Source organism: Danio aesculapii, chromosome 14, assembly GCF_903798145.1.
Source record: "Danio aesculapii chromosome 14, fDanAes4.1, whole genome shotgun sequence".
Classification (NCBI taxonomy): domain Eukaryota; kingdom Metazoa; phylum Chordata; class Actinopteri; order Cypriniformes; family Danionidae; genus Danio; species Danio aesculapii.
In genome coordinates, this window is record NC_079448.1 from 24,205,413 (window position 1) to 24,228,395 (window position 22,983).

The 22,983-nt window shown below is 35.0% G+C and overlaps 1 protein-coding gene across 1 annotated transcript in view; it reads left to right on the forward strand.

The window, feature by feature from the left end:
- atp10b (ATPase phospholipid transporting 10B) overlaps window positions 1-18,122 on the forward strand; it is a 69,289-nt gene extending 51,167 nt beyond the window's left edge. Inside the window, exons 14-21 of the mRNA XM_056472587.1 lie at window positions 5,146-5,452; window positions 5,568-5,644; window positions 8,613-8,738; window positions 11,279-11,479; window positions 14,030-14,110; window positions 14,200-14,304; window positions 15,918-16,105; window positions 16,197-18,122. Of these exons, the coding sequence (XP_056328562.1) occupies window positions 5,146-5,452; window positions 5,568-5,644; window positions 8,613-8,738; window positions 11,279-11,479; window positions 14,030-14,110; window positions 14,200-14,304; window positions 15,918-16,105; window positions 16,197-16,368 (1,257 nt within the window). The 3' untranslated portion in view covers window positions 16,369-18,122. The remainder of the gene's footprint in view (window positions 1-5,145; window positions 5,453-5,567; window positions 5,645-8,612; window positions 8,739-11,278; window positions 11,480-14,029; window positions 14,111-14,199; window positions 14,305-15,917; window positions 16,106-16,196) is intronic.
- Window positions 18,123-22,983: the final 4,861 nt, after the last annotated feature.

The window sequence follows — 22,983 nt, forward strand, 5'->3', positions numbered from 1 at the left end:
TACTAACTCAGTAATCAAGCTGTAATAAATCATTAGTGATGCAGTAATAAGGCAGTAATAAAGCAGTAAAAACTAACAAAGCTATAACAGAGCATTAATACATCACTAATAAGGCTATAATAAAGTAGTATTAATGCTGTAAAAGCAATTCAATTATAAAGCTGTGCTAAAGCTGTAATAAAGTAGTAACTAAGATAATAAAAAGCAGCAATAAAGCTGTAATAAAGCAGTAATAATGCAGCAACATAGCTGTAATAATGCAGTAATAAAGCTATAATAATGCAGCCAAAATAATGATGTATTAAAGCAATACTAATGTGGTGACAGATCTGTGATAAAGCTGTATTATAGTAGTAATAATGCAGTAAAAAAGCAATTATAAAGCTGTAATAGTATAGTAGCAATGCTGTAATAGAGCAGTAATAAAGCTGTAATAATGCAGTACCAAACACTTATGTGGAAATAAAGCTGCAATAAAGCAGTAAAATACAGTAACACTGCATTAACAAAGCAGTAATAAAGCAATACTACATTGAAAAAAAATTTTCAAAGATGATTCCTTGGATTTACTCAATTTTTTTTAGGTTAAGTGGTTGTAAACAAATTATTTGGGCTGAATTTAAACAAACAAATTAAGTTGAACATTATTAAATTTAATTTGTTTGCTTAAATTCAACACAAATAAATTGTTTGCAACAGTTTTGCATGCAACACTTTTTTTGTGTAATTTAATAATAATTCTGTAATTAAGCAGTAATAAGTAATAAAGCATTATTAATGCAGTAAAAACTGATAAAGCTATAATAAAGCAGCAATACATCATTATGCAGTAATAAGTAGTAAAGCATTATTAATGCAGTAAAAACTAATAAAGCTATAATAAAGCAGCAATACATCACTAATAATGTTATAATAAAGTAGTATTAATGCTGTAAAAGCAATTCAATAATAAAGCTTCGCTAAAGCTGTAATAAAGCAGTAATAATGCTCTAATAAAATAGTAACACTGCTGTAATAAAGTTGTAATAATGCTGTAATAAGGCAGAAATAAAGCAATAATAATAATAAGCATTCTTTTAAAATAATATTTATTTTTAAAGAAAATAGCATAATAAACACAACATTGTATATTTTGAAAAACAAAATTACCAAATGGGGTGACGCAGTGGCGCAGTGGGTAGCGCTGGCGCCTCACAGCAAGAAGGTCACTGATTTGAGCCTCAGCTGGGTCATTTCTGTGTGGAGTTTGCATGTTCACGTTGGATTCCTCTGGGTGCTCCGATTTCCCCCACTGCCCAAAAATAGGTGAATTGGGTGAGCTAAACTGTCCATAGTGTATGAGTATGTGTGTGTGAATGAGAGTGTATGGGTGTTTCCCAGTAATGGGTTGCAGCTGGAAGGCAATCCGCTGCGTAAAACATATGCTGGATAAGCTGGCGGTTCATTCCGCTGTGGCGACCCCAGATTAATAAAGAGACTACACCAAAAAGAAAATGAATGAATGAATGAATGACTGAAGGAATGAATGAATGAATGAATAAATGAATGAATGAATGAATGAATGTATGAATGAATGAATGAATGAATGAATGAATGAATGAATGAATGAATGAATGAAAATTACCAAATTACTATTTACACCAGAGGTCACCAATCTCTGTCCTGGAGGGCCGGTGTCCCTGCAGAGTTTAGCTCCAACTTGCCTCAACACACCTGCCTGGATGTTTAAGGTATACTTAGTAAGACCTTGATTAGCTTGTTCAGGTGTGTTTGATTAGAGTTGAAGCTAAAATCTGTAGGGCACCGACCCTCAAGGAACAAGTTTGGTGACCCAAGTTTGATTTACACAACAATTTTTTCCAAATGATCCACATTTAAATAAATCCAAAATTAAACATTACCAAACAACTGAGCAACAACAACACTACCACATACTCCAGGAGATTCTTTTGGCTGAAAATGTTGTCATGTGAACAGCCCCTTAGAAACTTCAATTCAGATATGGTAATGAGCATTTGGCTTCTAAGACATGCTGTAAAGACTAGACCAATCACAACGGACTGGAAGATCTGACCAATTAGAACACAAAAGGATGTGTTTAGAGACCAGGTCCTTGAACCAAAAAAAGATACTGCAATGTAAATAATTAAATTTCATGTTTTTTGACCTTGAATTAAGTTAAACCTATTTCAGGAGACACAAAATTAGGAACCTTTGATTATACAATAATAGGGGTACTTTAACATACTTTAACCGGGTCATTTAACAGGATTAATCAGGCCATTAAGAGTAGCTGAGCATTTTTCATATGTTGCAAGTGTTTTTTAGGATTTAAAACAGTGAAGCGGTACAAAAGGAAAAGGGTTAATTGGTTTATCTGGGACAACAGAGGCTTCAGTGTTACACGGCTTCATCCCCTCAAGAGTGAAGTTCTGCTTAGCGTGTTCAAACACATAAATGCGCTTGCAACAATTTGTCAGATATGCTGTTTTTCATTTCAAGTCTGCCTGAGTCTGTGTTTAAGAGAGCTGAGAAAAAGTGCATTCACCATTTTGAATGGCTCATATTGCTGCTCTGTAATCCCATTTTCACACTTCTGAGGAGGGCAGGAAACCGTTGTAGTTTCATTTCAACATTAAATCCCTTCCTGAAGACTCACACATATTGTTTTACGCACATTTTATGAAATCGCATCATCTTATGCATCTAAAACCTTCTTTTTTTTGTTGTCCTAGTAGGTTTTTTTACCTAAGGTACAAGATTATTTGTCATCTTAGTTCATCCCTCAAATGGAATCTGTTTGGAAATGAGGGAATCATAAGCCATTTATGTAACATGAAAAGTTAATTTAGACATAACCCAGATATATTCTGAAAGCAGTCATGTTAAAACATAAAGCAGTGAAGTGCAGGGCGGATGCGGCTTCGTGACATGGCATGTCTCAGCTCATGAATATTAATGAGGTTGTGCTGTCATTGCTACACTTAGGTAATGTTGTGTTAGATAAGATTTGAAATGCTGACAACTTGATGTGACGTCACTCAAACGTGTACCACAAGACACCTGCGATAAGGATGAAAGCAGTTGATCTTCAGGAAAAAAACTGAAAACATGAAGGGAAATCTCTTGCTGACATCACGGCGAGACATTTTGTTCTTGTCTACAATTTTAGTCCATTATCTTTAAAATGATTTTGACTGAAAAATGGATGGAAAATAATAAATTAAATAGTAGGTACACTAAAAGGTCAGTACAATTTTTGTTCATGAAATGTAATACTTTTATTCAACAAAGATGCATTGCTGTAAAAGGGACAGCAAAGAATTTATACAATTTATTTTCAAATAAATGCTGTTCCTTTGAACTTTCATTAAAACAGGATCACGTGACACTAACAACTGGAGTAATATCATCCGAAAATTCAGCTTTAATCATTGTAATAAATAACATTTAATTGTAAACACTGTAAAAACACCAATTATTAAAATGTTGGAACAGCAAAAATATGTTAGTTGGATTGATATTCCTGCTTGGACTTAATTTGGTAAAATTATACTTTTATTTTGTTTCAAGAGTTGACACTTGATGTGCTGTTGATTGATTATAAAGCAGGTTTGGCATGCTGTTCTTGGAGAGAGCCCTGAGCCATAAGATCCTCGAGCCCAGGGCTCTCTCTCTGGTTTGCAAGGTGAGAGGGGAGCTTGAGCCGATTTGGATTAGTCAATTAACTTAAGTAGCAAGTTTTTGGATGGTGGAAGGAAAACGAGGGACCCAGGGGAAACCCACGCAAGGACATGTAAACTCTGCACAGAAACGTTGACTGGCTTGATAAGGACTAGAACCAGTGATCTTCTTGCTGTGAGGCAACAGTGCTAACCACTGGGCTGCCGTCCCATCTAGAAGTAGGGGTGGAAGGGGGGATTCTTCAAAACGAAGATGACTGTGGTATGGAACTTAGATTATTTGTGGTGACCTAGGTATAGTCTGATTGGTGAATCGTGAATTGGCTAATGCAGGACCAGCTGTGATCAATCATAAGCATGTGATCCTCTCGAAATCAGTTTATAAATAAACTGCACTAAGTGATGATTTATTTTCAAATCTATTCTAGAGATTCTAAATGTTGACTGGATTTAAAAAATAAATCTTATAAAGCAAATTTGGACAAACTTATAAATAACAATTGAAGTATTCAAGACAATTGAATGAAATTTATCAAATGAGAATTAAACAGAAAGCTGATGTCATTATTGAAGTTTTCCCCATCCTTTACATACAACATTTCAGCTTTTGCCTTCAAAAAGGGAAAGGAAAACTTTGTATCAAATGTCATTTGTGATAACTGCCAGTAGAATTTTAAACATTGGGATTTGAGTATGAGTTGGGTTACTTGTGTTATGTTTTTATGGCATATGTGATGTTAAATGTATTGTTTTGTGGGTTTTTATGTGACGTGTTGATGTTGAATGTAATTATGTGGTGAAGCCAAAGACACATTTTCACTAGTGGATAATAAAAAAAGTCAAAGTCAAGAGAATAGAGGAATTAAAAATGAATAATTAGTTACTTGGGCGACACAGTAGGTAGTGCTGTCGCCTCACAGCAAGAAGGTTTCTGGTTCGAGCCCTAGCTGGGTCAGTTGGCATTTCTGTGTGGAGTTTGCATGTTTTCCCTGCGTTCACGTGGGTTTCCTCCGGGTGCTCCGGTTTCCTCCACAAGTCCAAAGACATGCGGTATAGGTGAATTGGGTTAGCTAAAATTGTCCGTAGTGTATGAGTGTGAATGAGAGTGTATATGTGTTTTCCAGTGATGGGTTGCGCTTGGAAGGGCATCCGCTGCATAAAACATATGCTGGATAAGTTGGTGGTTCATTCCGTTGTGGTGACCCCAGATTAATAAAGGGACTTAGTCGAAAAGAAAATGAATGAATAATTAGTTACTTGGAAGTTTTGCAGCGTCAAAACAATATTACTTTATTACTTAAAACCTGGTTAATTAGTTGTATTTTTGACTAATTAATATGGTGCGCATACTGCAAGCTAAACATGATCAAAAATTGCCAAGATCAAACTTTTGAACAGCAATAATTGTCATAAATGTGATACTTCAGATTTTTTTTTTGACAGAAGTCTTTTTATGTTGCAGTCGGTGTGTAAAATGCGATTAGAAGACACATTGAGCGAGGTGCGACGAACCCGGGGCGGACTTGGTTTGGACCCCCAGTTCAGGGGTTATAATTCTACATTCACTGACCCACTGATGGAGCCCAGTATTGGGCTGGTAATTGATGGGCCAACTCTGAACCACGCCCTATCGGACGACCTGGTGGAGCAGTTTGTGGAGCTCTGCAAATACTGCCGTGCAGTGCTTTGCTGTCGAGTGACGCCTCTGCAGAAGAGCAGCGTGGTCAAAGTCATCCGGCAGAAACTGAGGGTCATGACCCTCGCTGTAGGTAATGAAACCTATGATTGGAGGTGAAGGGGTTTCTGAAATCATTTATAAGATTACTTTTTGTGAAGTACATTGGTTTTTTCTGTTGTGATACATTATGAGTTGTGTCGCTTTAGGGGACGGCGCCAATGATGTGAACATGATTCAAGCTGCAGACGTTGGAATCGGAGTTTCTGGACAAGAAGGGATGCAGGTTTGTATTGTGTTTTTTACGTCATTTTTAAGGTAAAGGCACTGAAATGATGTCTTAGTCAGTAAGACCTTAATTCAGTCAGAAGTGTTTTAAAACGGGCACTCTAGAATTTAGAAACCTTTTTTTTTTTGCATTGGACGCTAGGTGAACTCCAGACAGCCATTTATTGCTAATACTTGCACAAATAATGTACAAGAGGCTGAACATGTTTCAAGACCTTGATACACTCAATGCACACTGTACAAAAACAAGTTCTTTATTCTTTTATTAGAAGTAAAAAAAAGTTATAAAATACGTTTGCAGCCTATCCTGATAAAGAATGCATATTAGATGAATATGTAAATATGTGCTATGCTTTCTCATTTTAATAACAAATAACACAGCAATGTAAATGGTAAGAAAGCAACAGTTAAGAATATGTTTTGAAAGTACGTCAGACTACACAAATATGGCAACATATAATATTAGTTACAGTATTTCGTAAACCAGACTGCAATTATAGGACTTAAGTTAAAATAGATCTCTTTCTGCATTAGCTCTAAACATTGTAAGCATTTGTTTCATGTGTGAGAATAAAAATAAGTGTCTCGAGAGCATGTCTAAACATCACATCCTTTTGATTTTGTTAAAATGTATTGCTAAAACTGCCAGTTTGTGCTGATTTGCTCTGTAGTATGAAGAGATTATATTTTTGTTATCAGATAATGCTGCTCAACTGTTAGTTCAGGCTCTTGTTCTGTCCAGGATGGAATATTGCAATGCTCTCCTGGCCTCCCAACCAACACCATATCTGCTTATTGTGGATGCAGCAGTGAGACTGGTCTTAAATGAACCTGAAGGAGTGCATGTCACACCTTTATTTATCAGTCTACACTTGCTGCCAATTGCTTGTCACATCAAAGGCACCGTCATTTACCTAAAAAACAACAGCTTGCTCTGTATCTATCTACTTGAGCACACTACTTCAGGTTTATGTGCCTGGCAGGACTTTGCTTCAGATCATCGCTTTGTCGATCCATCCCAAAGGGCAACAAAGTCAATCATAAGACCTTCATCTTTAATGTTCCATACTAGTGGAGCAACTTGCCAAATTGTATGTGAACAGCTGAGTCTCTAGCCATTTTAAAGAAACATCTAATATGCATCTGTTTCATCAATACTCAATTGTTTATTTGTCCAACAATACACTTCCTATTTTTTTTTACCATGCACATTTTATAAAATAGCCATGTTTCTGGAAAACACTGTGCAGTACTGACTGAGTGTGCTTTATACAGATGAGTGGGCTTGGTAAAGCCCCTGTGCGAGACACTTTTTCCTCTGTGTGTGTCTATGTCATACCTGCCAACACTCCAGTTTTTCCCAGGGGTCTCCTGTATTTCAGACCCATGTCCCGCCACCCTCCAGTTTTGTTATTTCTCCCGGAAAACTCTCGTAATTTCACCCAACCCACAGTCCTCAGTTTTTTTGGTAAAGTTTGTAACACCCCTAGGTCGCCAACTTTGTCATAGTATCTGATCGCAGCGGTCGGCCGAAACCTGGAAATCCATAGTACAGTTGCTAACACCACAGTACAGTTACTAACCCGGTTCTCAGTTGTGTTATTATTGTACTGTACTGTACTGTAATGTGTATTTATATAGAGCATTTATCATGTATGGCCATACACCCAAAGCGCTTCACAATCATGAAAGGGGTCTCTCCACACCACCACCAGTGTGCAGCAGACACAGGACAACAGCGCCAGAGCGCCTACCACAAACTAGCTATTGGTGTAGTGGAGAGACAGTGAAAGATCCCATTCGGTGGATGAGGATGGGGAATTTGGCCAGGACACCGGGGTTACACCCCTACTCTTTACAAGAAATGCCATGGGATTTTTAATGACAACAGAGACCTCGGTTTAATGTCTCATCCGAAAGATATGTTATTCAGACAAACACACACCACCACCCCCAAATTTATTAGCATCTTCTAAATGAATAAATGTAGACTTAAAGATTGTGTACAGGCTTTCATTGACAGCCTAATTGTTTTACACATGGGCTCTTTAAATCTCTATAAAACATAAATTGCATTTCCCTCCTCCTTATTGTGACATATTTGAGTGAAACTGAAAGTACAATATATTTAAATACAATAGATTTAAAGGGGACATTTTGTGCAAAATAAATTTTTATATAGGGGGTTTAAGCACAGTTGTGTGGCAACAGTGTGTGAATATAGAAAGCCTCTAATGGTAAAAGTGTATTAATTCTATTTTACATAATCACACATCCAAACAGTTTAAAGAAAGACTTTGATATACATATTACTTTTGTAAATGTCATTAGAACGGGAAGGTCCCACCATTTAGTGACAATCTGACTAAAGCCACGGTCGCACTGCACTTTTTGCCCCATAGACGTCCTTTCATATGCAAGCGAATGCAGAAGACTGGAAACGCAAGCTTGTGCAACAAGTTATGCAGTTCACTGCGTTGCAAAGTTAAAGCTTGGTGAACTCTAACCTGCGTGATTGCATCACGTGACTGCATGAGACAATGATCAATGATCAAAACATGACCTCTCTGGACAGAAATTTAAAATACGGACCAATCACTCGCTTTTTTTATGTCAAATCTTCTTGTTTAATCCCACCCCTTTTCGCAGTGCCGTACAACACAATTTTTTTATGCTCAAACTCAAGTATGACCGCAGCATGAGGCATAGGAGTTTGTAGCTCCGCCCTCTAACTGGGAGCACAATCTCATTTAAATTTAAAGCAACAGTCACCAAAATGGCAAAATTTAAATAAAAGCCTAAAATGGGCAGTTTGAAAGAGTTATAAAAAATTATCTGTGGGGAATTTTGAGCTGAGACTTCACATACACACTTTAGGGACATCAGAGACTTATTTTACCTTTTGTAAAAATTGGTATAATACGTCCCTTTTAATGCTGACTTTAACCGTTTTGTTTGTTCTACAGGCAGTCATGGCCAGTGATTTTGCCATCACACGCTTCAAACACCTGCAAAGATTGCTGCTGGTTCACGGTCACTGGTGCTACTCAAGACTAGCCAACATGGTCATCTATTTCTTCTACAAGAATGTGGTAAGTGTCACAACTACTTTTATTTTTAAAAGAAAAAAAATTAGCTTGACTATAAGCTAACATATATAGACATCCTAGCAGCCATCTAAACAACATGTCAGTGTAATGAATGTTGGTGTGAAAACAAAGACTCCGATCCAAATGCAGCTTTTATTAAGAGTAGTCAGGCAGGCAAGAGTAGTACAGGAGCAAACAGTAGCATAAAAGTGATCCAAAAGAGTAGTCGTAGTAACAGAGAAAACAAAACATAAACAGTAAACTAGACAAGGGCTCAAAAACAAAAATGTGTCTGAGTGGTGTGTAAATTGTCTATTTAATCATTCATCATGAGCTTCAGCTGTGTGCGTGTAATCAAGACGTGACCTAGAACCTGTGTGTGACTGCAGGGCATGATGGGATATGTAGTTCTGGTCAGTGGCAGATGTGATGTGTACAATGCCCTCTAGCGTGTCTTAACAACATCCTGGACTAACTAGCGTTTTATGCTATTCTATGAACATTTCACACTTGTAGTTTAGAAGAGGATTTTGAAGTTTTACTTCAAAACAAAGTAAAAATTAACAATCACTGCTTTTGCAACGTTAACTCAGCATTGCAATACCAAACGTGTACAATGTGGAATAGAATGTTAAGGCTAGGTGTTTAGCAACTGAGAGCCTAACATCTTGTGCCTCACATAAATGAGCTTGGACAGTCATGTACACTTTATATGTTATATATAAACAATTATTTGACTGTTTGAGGAGAAAATAGTGACAGGATATGCCTCAGATACAGCAAGATATTGTTTTCCTGGAATTTAAAAAGACTCAAGGTTAACTGGTTTAAGTGTGAAAAACTCTTTTTCACAAAGTTATTCGAGCAGCACATATATTTCTTCAGAACATCTTGTTCTGGCTATATCTTAGTGCTGCAATTATGCAGAAGGTATCGATAACCTTTTTTATTTCATCAATGAAGCATGTAATTGTTACAAATGATTTCTGTTTTAAATAAATGCTGTTTGCTTGGAATTTCTTTTAATCATAAAGAAAATAAATCACAGTTTTATCATGTAATATATTTAATTAAATGTAATATTTTTTAAGGTAAAACTTTAGAATAAGGTGGTATTAGTTACTGTATTTACTTAAATGAACAATACATTTAATACAGTATTTGTTCACCTGTGTTAATGTTAATTAGCAAATGTGCATTTTAATGTCATTTTGATAATTCTGAAAAAGTAAATGTTGAAATGTGATTCATAAATGCTCATAAACGTATGATTCATTAGTTCATGTTAGTAAATACATTAAATATTAACTAATTAAATTATTTTAAAATGTAATAATTCTTCTCAATACTAGAATTTTAATATATTTTTGGTGAGCCTTGGTGAGCATAAGAGATTTCTTACAAATCCCTGTATTTGGTATGGTAGTTTACATTTGACATAATTATTAGCCCTCCTGTGAGATTTGTAATGTTTTTTATATTTCTATTTCTATTTAAAAAATCTATATTATTGATTTTATTATCTAAAACTTATTTGTTTGAGCTGTGATAAAAGTTTTTTTTTTTTTTTCAATTTTTTAAAAACTACTTAAGGTCAATATTATTAAGAATTTATTGTTCATTCAAAACCACTGTTGTCCAATAACTCATCTAATTAACCTAACATGCCTAGTTAACTTAATTAAACTTCTATAAATTGATTTTTAAACCAAACCTCAATACAGGTATTGTTGAAGTCATAATTATTAGCCCCCCTTTGAGTTTTTTTTATCTTTTTTAAATATTTCCCAAATTACTGTATGTTTAACAGAGCAAGGAAATTTTCACAGTATGTCTGATCATAATTTTTCTTCTGGAGAAAGTCTTATTTGTTTTATTTCGGCGAGAATAAAAACAGCTTTTAATTTTTTTAAAAGCCACTTTACGTCAAAATTATAAGTCCCTTTAAGCAATTTTTTTTCGAAAAACATCGTTATACAATAACTTGCCTAATTACCCTAACCTGCCTAGTTAACCTAATTAACCTAGTTAAGCCTTTAAATGTCACTTTAAGCTGTATAGAAGTGTCTTGAAAAATATCTAGTAAAATATTGTTTTCTGTCATCATGGCAAAGATAAAATAAATCAGTTATTAGAAATGAGTTATTAAAACTATCATGTTTAGAAATGTGTTGAAGAAATCTGCTCTCCTTTAAACAGAAATTGGGGAAAAAAATAAACAGGGCAGCTAATAATTCTGACTTCAGCTGTATCTTGCAAAATAACTAGTAAAATATTATGTACTGTCATCATGACAAAGACACAAGAAATTAGTTACTACAAATGAGTTAATATCATGTTTAAAAAAGTGTTTAAAAAATCTGGTCTCTTTTAAACAGCAGTCGGGAAATATTAGAGTATATAAAATATAGGAATTAACAACTGTACATCACAATTGTTTCTTAAAGGAAACATTTTAAATTGCATACCTTTTTTCTGTTTTAAATAATAAAATAACCAGCACCAACATTCACAAAGTAACCAGAGTGGTTTCCCCTATGCAGGCGTATGTGAATCTGCTCTTCTGGTATCAGTTCTTCTGTGGCTTCTCAGGCACAGCCATGATCGACTACTGGCTCATGATATTTTTCAACCTGTTCTTCACCTCTGCTCCTCCCATCATGTTTGGCATAATGGACAAGGAGGTGTCAGATTCAACTTTACTGAGCCTGCCTGAGCTCTACAGGAGAGGACAGCACTCAGAGGTGAGGAAACACTGGCTGTCATTACTGCACTTCTAAATTCCCTCACTCTGAGATATTTTTATTACAATTTTAAAAAGGATATTAGGGAATCAGAATTTCATTTAACCCAATAGTAATTTCTAAATCTTAATGCATTTAGATATTATTATTATTTAAAGAAAATGCCACATGTAATTTTATAGAAACCATGGTTACAAGCAGTTGACCATGGTAATGAGTGGTCATTAATGGAACCATAGAAACATATAGCTTCTACAAATATTGTAGTTTCTATGGAAGATCTCTGGCCATTTTTAAAAACTGATTAATTTTTTTAATAATTCAGAACTAATATATATAATATTCATGTAATGTGACATCATTTTCTTGTTCTTTCCTTAAGGTGAGGCAACATCCAAAGTACACTTTTAATTGTTTCTTTTATTAGTTTATTCAAATTATGTTTTTATTATAAATTAAAATGTTTATATAGATCATTTCATTCATTTGGGTCTGTAGATTTAAATTATAATAAATATTTGCTCAATTTTTCTTTACGTTTTTATGGTAACACTTTATAATCTACAAACAATGAATCATTTATTAAGCATTACCAAATAGTTCATTCATTATCTGTTAAGCATTAACTCTACATTAACAGATGTTAGTAAGCAGTTTATAACTGCAGATACAAATGCTGTATTCTTGACTTAAAAGCACATTTATAATGCATTATTTACAAACTAGTTATTTAAGAGCAGTTGGTGCTATTTTAAGAACATTCAGAATGCACAAGTAAATGATTAATAAACTATTCAAATCAACATTTATAATTCTTATTATTCAGACATATACTATAACTGCATGAAGATGAGTTAATAAAGCATTTATTAACATACATAGGAACCATTACTAACTGCCTGAATCATTTACTAATTCTGAATGATTCTAAAAGCCACCAAATTCTCTACTAAGTTCCAACTACAAACTAATTACAAATGATTTGTATCTATTCAATTATAAATGTCCTTATAAGTCAAGATTACAGCATTTGTAGGTGTATTTATAAACTGCTTACTAACATCTATTAATGTAGAGTTAATTTAAAAAATAATGAATGAACTATTGCTAATGCTTAATAGATGATTAAGTGTGTAGTTGTTATAAAGCGTTACCTTTTTGTCTTCTTCACAAAGCCACTGTACTTTACAATGTTATTCCTATCATAATAATCATATTTTCTGACACTTTTTGAGTGAATTGCTCATATGTCATTTGTCTGATTATGTACAACATTTCAGTTGTGATGCTCTACAAAAATGTCTGTGTTTTCTGGCCGTTCACAGTATTTTCTGAATTATGGAGTGAAAAAAAGATTCTCAAAATCTGCTTTGTAAAATCATTTCACTCTAATATGTCAAAAAAAGTACAAGAATTTGAACATGACTTCATCCAATATTTTACAAAATAGTACATATTTAATGAAATAATGCCCTATTTGCATATGTAAACATAATATTTTTAGAAAACTTGTAATTAGGCATGGGACGATAACCATTTTTAAGGTATACCGCGGTTAGTAAAGGTCAAAGCCCCCAAAATGTTCTGCTATACCGTTCTTGCGATATATGTATGATTTTTTATTTACTTTTTACTTTTTTAGTGTTTGTTTTTTGGGACAAATGAATCTCCAGCAGAAATGATATCCAAAGATGCTGTTTAAAATTGAAATGAAATCTGTGTTTTTGAAACTGATAAAGACAGCAGAGGTCAATGATTTATTTGAATTATTTAGCCTGACATGTTTACTGTTCCAAAATGCTTTAAATGTTTCTTAAAATAAAACATTTTGTGTTCAAAGGGGAAAAAAGTTTTTGTTTTTAACCCAGACATTTAAAAAGAACATAATTTAGAGTAGTAATCAAAATACCGTAAAACCATGATTCTTTTATTCAAGGTTATAATTAGGGATGTCCCGATCTGTTTTTTTTTGTCCTCGAGTGCCAAGTCAGTTGATTTTGAGTATCTACCAATACCGAAAACCAATCCGATACTTCTATATTACATAAAAAAAGAATAAAGAAGAGTGAAGAAACAGATGCAGGATGGAGTCAATCCATTGTGCCATAAGGCTTAGTAGAGACATGGGAGCTACAGACGAACTCCATATGTCTGTGGTGAACAAAACATAGTTTACATCTTATAACAGGACATGTAGTTTGTGTTAAAAAATTATGAGATATATACTGTATATGTATGTATTTATTTGAGTCCTGATCGGGAGGTAACATCTGATTTTGATATAGTCTGAAAATGCGTGATCTGGGCCAAATTCTGCTCACGTGATCGAATCTGGACATTATCACAGCGTGAGAATCTTATACTGTCCCTACTACTTGTAATCCATAAACTGTGTGCAGGTATTAATGTAATCACAAAGAAAGTATAATTACTATTAGTATTAATTTGTATTAATTACTATAACTATTACTTAATTTTTATTATCCTATTTACCTGCAGTGACATGCCTTAAAATATGCCTTAAATAATGTTTGCAATGTTTGATTACAGGGATACAGGCGTTCAACGTTTTGGATCGCAATTCTTGATGCTTTCTATCAGAGTCTGGTGTGCTTCTTCATTCCATACTGGGTAAGAACATCTGTTCAGTCTCATGTCTGTGTCAGTAGCATGTGTTTCAGAGTTACGCGTTGTCTGATCGCTGCTTGTACTTTCTCAAGACGTACAACGATTCAGACATCGGCATCTTCTCATTCGGCACTCCCATGAACACAGTCTCTCTGTTCACCATCATCCTGCATCTGGCCATTGAAATCAAGAGCTGGGTGAGTTTACGCTCCACTTCATCGTTCACAGTAAAATCACACTGCATCCATCATCTCACCGCAACATTTTCTGTACAGATTAACAATCAAAAAATGTAAATGTGAATGAAAGGATTTTGATAGGTTGTGGGTTTTTTGTGTTCCCTTGTTCCTACTGGGTCAGTGTTAATCGACTCTTGTTGGTTTTGCTTCTTGTTCCTTTAAGACTACAAAAACAGCTTATTTTGTGATTGGATAGTGTTTTCGCATACAAAATGAGTAACAGCATTTATTTACGGGTTGTGGGTTTGTTGTCAAGTCCAATACAGTTTCCTCTGCCCCAAAGCCACACCATGTTTGGCTGGACTTCTCCTGCATTTCTGCTTATTGTTAGTTATGTACATAACTCTTCAGATGTTGTGTTCTGTATTTTGATGTTGTTGTTGTTGTTTTACATTCATGACCCTGGACTATGAAACGAGTCAAAAAATGTGTCAAATTTTTGGAAATTGAGATTTATACATCAAATGAAAGCTGAATAAATAAACATTGTTATATAAATTCCATTGATGTATATACTTATGTTAGCATAGAACAATATCTGGCTAAGATACAACTGTTTGAATATCTGGAATCTGAGAATTCTGAGAAAATCATTAAAACAGTTGTCTAAATGATGTGCTTAACAATACACATTACCAATCAAATTTTGATTTTTATATATTTACGGTAATGATTTTTGGAGCAAAAATATCTATAACTTTCCCCCTTACAATGTCTATTTGGCATAAGACATGTAGTCCAAAATATGCTTTTTTTAAAATTTGTAGAAACACAATTTTAAGCTGTGGTCATTGTAACAAAACCATGGTAAATGCTCATTTTATTGCTATGATATTACGCAGCACATCCGACATTGCAACAGATTGTAGCTTAACTGGATGTTAACTAGCTAAGGATTATTTTCAGGTGCTGTAAATATATCATTGCGCCTGCTGCAGCCATGGTACAGCAGCAAAGTTCCTTGCTTATTACGCCAGAATGAGGTTATACATTAGTCAACATTTGAAGTGGATCAAAACATTTTTCAAAGTTGTCCTAAGACTAGAATGGATGTTGTTCAATAGTTTTAAGACAACTTTGATAAAAGTTTTTTATCCACTACAAACGTTGACTACCCAGCCTAGAAAATAGCCACTAACTACAGAAGAGTTTAGTTTTAAATAGGAAAATTATTGAAAATCTTTAATCACTTTGAGTGAGATGCTAATGGTCTAATTTGATTCAATGATGTATGATAAGCTAAGCTAAAAGTGCTCCCACCAGACCTGGAGATTGGCTGAATGGATACAAAAATAGTACATATCAATTGTTTAACTCTCGAGTAATTATTTTTTATAAATTGTGATGTTCCTTTAATACTGTGCTTCACAATATATGTAACCTATGAAATATGCTTAAAAACTGCTCTTTGAAAATATGCTTAAAAACTCCCTAATAGTGACCTCTGAATATGCAGGTTGTTCTCCAATTTTGATCTCCACTGCTAACATTTGACCTTAAAAATGACAGAATTAACTATGTCTAGTATACAGAATGTCTAAAGGCAGGTTTGTCCTTTGTTTGCCTGGCAGACGGTGGTACATTGGGTGATCATGGTTGGCAGTGTGCTGGTTTACTTCATACTGACTCTGGCGTACAGTGCCATCTGCATCAGCTGCAACCCTCCGTCTGACCCCTACTGGATCATGCACAAGCAAATGGCCGATCCCATGTTTTACCTCGTCTGCATTTTAACAACAGTTGTTGCTTTACTACCAAGGTAAGTTAAGCATTAGCATCATGTGTGTATGGTCTGTCTGTCATTGTTTAGATGTCATCCATGCAATTTTTCTTCTCTCTGCTTCCTGTAGGTACACTTTGCATGTACTAAAGGGAACACTGGCCCCATCTCTTCACCTCCGTGCACGGCAGCTGGAGCGCCTGCCCTCCTCCTGTCGAGAGCAGCAGATCAGAGAGTGGCGTGGTTTCAGAGACACGTGTATCTCTGCTTCTCTCAGCTCCTCTGCCTGCCCCAGTGCATGAACTACACAGCATACAGAGAATGACAGTGAGTTCTGCAATACTGAGAACTGCCAACCGAAACTGATATTCATGTTTTGCACACATGGATGCACTGCAGAAAGAGCATCCAGTGGTGTTTGACACACTTGTGTTGATTTAGCCTGGCTTATGGCAAGCCGTTTTAAGATTCTGTCAATAGACTGTACTTGAATCCATTTTCATGCTGCTAGTAGCTACCTATTTTTAGATACTAGATCCTTTTTGAAATATTATTTATTCATTAGCAAGTAGTTCTTATTTTTTAGGATTCTAGTACTTTTTAAAATAGACACTAGTACTTAGGCTAATATGTATTATTAAATCCTTATTTAAAGATACTGATATTTATTCGAAAGGTACTAGTGCAGCAAGCATTTTTATGAGTAAGATAGACATCTTGGCTAAAAACAAGGTTACATTTTGTGCTGTCAGATGTCGAATGATTGTGTAAAAATACACTAGTCATCAAATAGGAATAAATTACTATAAGTAAAGTCTGTTTATTAGTTTGTTTTTTGACTATTAATGTCCTTGTTTTAGCCAATACATCTATGTTTAGGTGTCTATTAGACATCTTTTAAATACAAAAAGTCTTGAGAAGTAGTATCTATCTTTAAATACCCACCATTGAAAAATGTAGGCGGTTCATTCCGCTGTGGGGACCCCAGTATAATAAAGGGACTAAGCCGAAAAGAAATGAATGAATGAATAAAAAATGTAATGTAAGTTTTATCCAAAAGATTAACCCATTGAGTTTGTCTATATTGGACCCTGAGGAGCTGATTCGAATGTTATGACACGACTGAATGGGCATTATCAGTGGTTATCAGCTGATACATATGGGCTAGTAGTCAGCTATAGATCACATACGGCTGCAGCCGGAAGTTAACGAGAATTATTTATTTTATTTATTACATTTCCCATTAAATTTACTTTAATAATGTCTGCCCCTACCCCATTGCTAAACCCAACCATCACAGTAATGTAAAAACAGATCTGGATCTAGAGTCTTCTCTATTAGTATAGCCGATTAACCACAGGAATCATTTATGTTATATATTAAATTTCCCATTGATTGTATTTTATTAACGCCTACCCCTACCCCAACTGCCACACTAATGTAAAAACAGATCTGGATCTGGAGTCTTCTCTATTAGTATTGCTAATAACCAGGGCTTGATATTAACACCTGCCAACCCACCAAATCTGGCGGGTAGATTCAGCTGTGGTGGGTAAGACAGACACTCCCACAAGCCACTTTGGCTGGTTGAAAATAATTTTCCCGGATAATAACTCTTAAAAGCAGGGTTCGACAATAAGGATGGCCCAATATGCATGCAAAGGTGATCTTAGAAATGAAAAGCAACACGACTGACAAAAATAATTGTGTTTGCGCGAGCAAAGAAAGCAGGTCAATACTGAATAAGAGGGTAATCACTCACGCTAACAGCTGATGTGATGCACGCGACTGTTTAAAACACATGCGCGTTCCCGTTTCCTTGCGTGAAGCAACTGTGTCTAGAAACACAACTGATGTGATCGGTTCTCTTTCAAATAGACTAGACAAAAAGTTATGCTCATGCACCCAGTCTTGTTGTTTTCAAGAGCTCCAGATTTGTCTTTTTGTAAGCAGCACCGGTTGATTGCGCTTTGACTATTCTTTGAACAGATTATTATTGAGTAACCGTGTGTGTGATCATCCTTTTATCGCACACAGTTCTTCACCTGCTTTCTTTTGCGTTAATATGGTTTATCATTTTTTAAATAACATTGCTTTTATCGGAGATTATATCCCCATTTATGCGTAGTTAACTGGTGATCTGCGACCTTTAGCCAGGACAGATTGCATAGGATTTGTTAAATAAAAAGTATAGTATACAGCTATATTTTGCTTGTTTTGAAACTTTGAAAGGTTATCTCCAAGTGAGAGGGACTTAAACCACAAGTAGGTTGGGTTTAGGTGGTGTAGGTGGTGCCGATATTAATAAAACACATCAGATTACTCTGAGGTTGGGTTTAGGGTTGGGGTAGGTGTAAACATTCATAAAGCACAAGATTGGACTCATGTAGAAGACATTAAATAAATAAAAACTCCAGGTTTGCACAGCCCACTTGGAGCTTGAGTGCCACCCACTTGGAGCTGGCTCCGACCTCCGTTTATATCCTTCTTGTTAGTACAACCCAACACTACCGGTTACCAATAGTTAACCTAGTTACCAGTATCTAATAAACAAAAAAAAAACAGTATGTAAAGAATAAGTACTAGTGCCTAAAAAACAAACACTAGTGAAGAAGAATGTATAAGGGAAAAACAAACCACAGGTCTATCAATAAAAGTAGTACTAGCACTATTTGTTTTTTAAAACATAGATATTAGCTTGTTTTATACATCAAATTTAAACGGCTTGTCATACCCGGCTATAATCTTAAAAACTTGAAACTGTGCCTTTCGGAAACCAACTTTGCACTTTTTTTCCTGCTGCATCCGACCAACCGTTATGAGCATTTTCTCAGTGCATGCGTATGATTTCTCTACGGCACGTATGTAATCTGGTCGGTGGATGCAGCTGAGCCTTTCCCCTTCTGCCAAACCTACTTCCTGTTGTCATGTGGAGCACATTTATATGCACTTGCGCTTTGAGCTGCTCATGTAATAATTGAGGTTTGCAGATGTTACATAATATCTCGGTTCATATATTCAGAGCTCGTTGTGGATGCTGACAAAACTGCAAGCTGCACACTGAGATAAAGGAGGCTGGATCTCCTTCTTCTCCACGTTATTATTAATTCCTAATAAAATGTATTGGCTTGTGTGCGTATGCGTGTAATGCACTAAGGCAGATCACACACAATCCTGCGCCGCTGTTTGAATATTTAATATCTCTTCTGACGTCTGTCTGACGTTCTTGACTCATGATGACCTCACGCTCAGACAGATCATCGCACAGCGAGCCTGATTTTTTTTCCTTCTCATCCTTCCAGCATGTGTGTAACATACACCACAGTCGAGGCTTAGGATGAAAAAAGGGTCGTTTTGAAGAACCCAAGGCGGTTTTATGTAATGACGTGTTTCTATCAGGCCGCTACTGCCATCTAGTGGCAGCCTGGCGAACTCGAAACACTACCGTCCATTTAGAGAGAGGAAAGACACAAGATGGTTGATGTCTGACTGTCAAGAGGACAGATTACTTATTGAAGCCGCTCATTTAGTAAAAGATTACTTAAATGGCAGGTATTGTGCCTTGGGTGAAGAGGCTTTGATTAAATTTCAATAAAAGTGTAAATAAGAATGTATTTTTTGTATATTTCTATATTTTTGTATTTTAATAATGCAAGTTTGGGATACTGTTTGAATGAATATGGGCAAAATAGTATTTTATTTTAAGTGAAACAAACAAATGTCGCATTTATTTACGTAAACAGTTTTTTTTAAATAATATTTAATAAAAACATGCAGGCCTGTATGTGAAAGGGTGTATAATGAGAATATTACACTTTACAATAAGCTTGCATTAGTTCATGGTAGTTTATGCATTTACTAACATGAACAATTGATGAACAATACCTTTACTATGGTATTTGTTCATGTTAGCTAACATTAGTTAATAAAAATAGAGTTGTTCATCCCCATTATTATTAGGTTAGATTTAGGTCATGATGTCAGGTGACCAAATTTCAATGTCTAGCCAGCATCTAAGGACAAGGTTATTTTGAGACCCAATAATGACGAATTACGTTAATATTTGGTTGATTTTAGGTTGTGTTGGAAAGTGATCAAAATCCAACATCTGATAGATGGGTGGGGGGTAGGCTAAATTGTCCGAAGTGTATGTGTGTGAATGAGTGTGTATGGTTGTTTCCCAGTGATGGGTTGCAGCTGGAAGGGCATCTGCTGCATAAAATATATACTGGATAAGTTTTGTGGTTCATTCCGCTCTGGTGACCCCAGATTAATAAAGGGATTAAGCCGGAAAAAAAAAGAATGAATGAATAAGTATTGTTCATAATTAGTTAATATTAGTAAATACATCAAGGCCGCACTGTGGCGCAGTGGGTAGCGCTGTCGCCTCACAGCAAGAAGGTCACTGGTTCAAGCCCCAGCTGGGTCAATTGGCATTTCTATGTGGAGTTTGTATGTTCTCCCTTCGGGTGCTCTGGTATCCCCCACAAGTCCAAACACATGCGCTATAGGTGAATTGGGTAAGCTACATTGTCCGTAGTGTATGTGTGTATGTCTTGGTCCTAAAGGTTGGGGGTTAAGCGTTGGGCTAAGACCCACCTCGTAAAAATGAGATGTTATGAAACACCAACTTGGTGCGGCTAAATATCAACTTCGATATAAAACAGCCCTGGAAGTTAGTAAGTAGTAAATACACCAACTAATGAAGCCTTATTGTAAAGTGTGACCTATTTTTTTTAAAGATACCCAGTGGGCACCTTGATGTCAAAATAACTTTAAAAAAATTGTAAAAAAAATGTAAATCGATTTTATGTCAAAAATGTTACATCTATTTGGCATCCACACTTTGATGTCCCATTAACAACCAAATAACAACACAAAAAGTACCAGAATATAAGAATTGTTTTATTCGTATTAAAGCTTCCAAAATTGTACACTGGATTTTGTATGGCTACAAATGACTGTAAACTACCATGATATCAAACATTTTTGACCCCAATGTTGGATGTCAAATTGACATCAAGGTTGTCAATTGATTTCAAAAGAATTTGCATTATTGACGTTGTTTTGACATCAAGGTGCACTCTTGGCAATTAAAGACATAGTTCATTCAAAAATGAAAATTAACCCCCATTTACTCTCCCTCACGCCATTTTACCCATTAACCAGCATTCTTCAAAATATCTTCCTTCAACATAAGAAGGAAACTCAAATAGGTTTTGAACACAAGTGAGTAAATGATTTCATTTTGGTTGAACTATCAATTTAAAGAATAAAGAAGAAAATAAAGTTGATAGTATGGGTTTATTTATTTATTTGTAAACACAAACTTACATTATGATTTATGTTTATAATATGAACAAAGCAGAAAAAAAACAGCTTTTGAACGATGTTATGTAATTCTGCAATGGATGAATTCGAAATAAATAGTAATGTTCATTTCTGTGGCCTCGTTGATTTTTTGGTGCTTTTTAATGGACCATTTTCACTGTTATGATGCATTTAATGATCATCATAATCTTGAATCCTTGAAAGTTGTAAAAATTTTGATTTAAAAACATTTGTATGAACATTTATGTGTATTTATGAATGTATTATATCATCCTTGGGTCAAATTACAAATAACAGATTACCGCTTATGCGAGGTGTTTCTAATGCAGCGTCTATGGGGCTGATAGTACTTTTGATGTTGTTCTCTCCTCAGGCTGTCGTTATCAGTCTCACACTATTTTTTCCCTTTTTCTGAAAGTTTTGATAACACCATCGAAGAGTTTTTCTTTCATTATCTCAGCAAATAGGATTGAAAAAAAATACTTGTTGTACTTTCCGATTCACTGCGCTCTAATTTTACCTAACCATGATGCCTTTCGCTACTTAGAAACCCGAAAAAGTGTAAAAGGTCTATTGTATTTGTATCATTTAATTGTATTAATCCTTTTTAATAATTGTGAAGCATCAAACGTTGGTACCTTCTCTCGCGATAAGACCAACACAAAAAATTGAAGTTAAATTAAAATACCCACTTAAAAAAACAGATCTGGATTTTAGAAAACAATGTAAAACACGTTTTGTTACAATATGTCTATTCATAATATTGACCTCCCTTTGAAATAAAAATATTTATATATCATTCTACATACCAAGCATTGGTACCTACATACAAACATTATGAGACTTGATAAAGTCTAGTGATATAAAGTCCCATAACAAAGAATTCTTACAGTGGATTTCCATTGATCATAGTGTAAATGTATGTAAAAATGTTTATAAATCTAAAAAAATAAACAAGAGCACAGTGATTCAACGGGTCAGAATACTGTGGTCACAATTATAAAACGTGCAAGAATAAATATAAAAATTCATTTGATTAATTCATGACTTTAAAAAATAGATGTAGTGTACAAATAAAAAAAGTTATGTGCAAATTTATTATCTCGCCAGAGGATGGTTGTTCTCAGTGTAGCAACTCATAGTTCATTCATTAATTAACACATTAATTCATTTTCTGTAAAAAAAAAAGGTAACATCAATAAGGTCTCACTTGTTGACATTATTTACATCAGGGGTTCCCAAACTTTCCAGCTCGCGCCCCCCAAAATAACAATTCCAGTAACTCACGACCCCTACTATACTCGTAGGTGGTTATAAACATACACACACAACAGTGCACACACACCAATAGGAACTAAATAAACAAGCTTACTAACAACACAAGAAAAGTCCTATAGTCTAACAACCATATATATTTTAATATTTTATATTATTTATCTGGTTAATGTAATATTAGCCTCACTTAATGAGAATGGTGAGCACGATGTTTACAACACAAGACTATACTTGGTTTAATTTTGGAGACCGCCACTTAGAGATCGTCCTCTGTGTTCAGTCGTGGCCTTTATTTTGAATGTACAGTACAT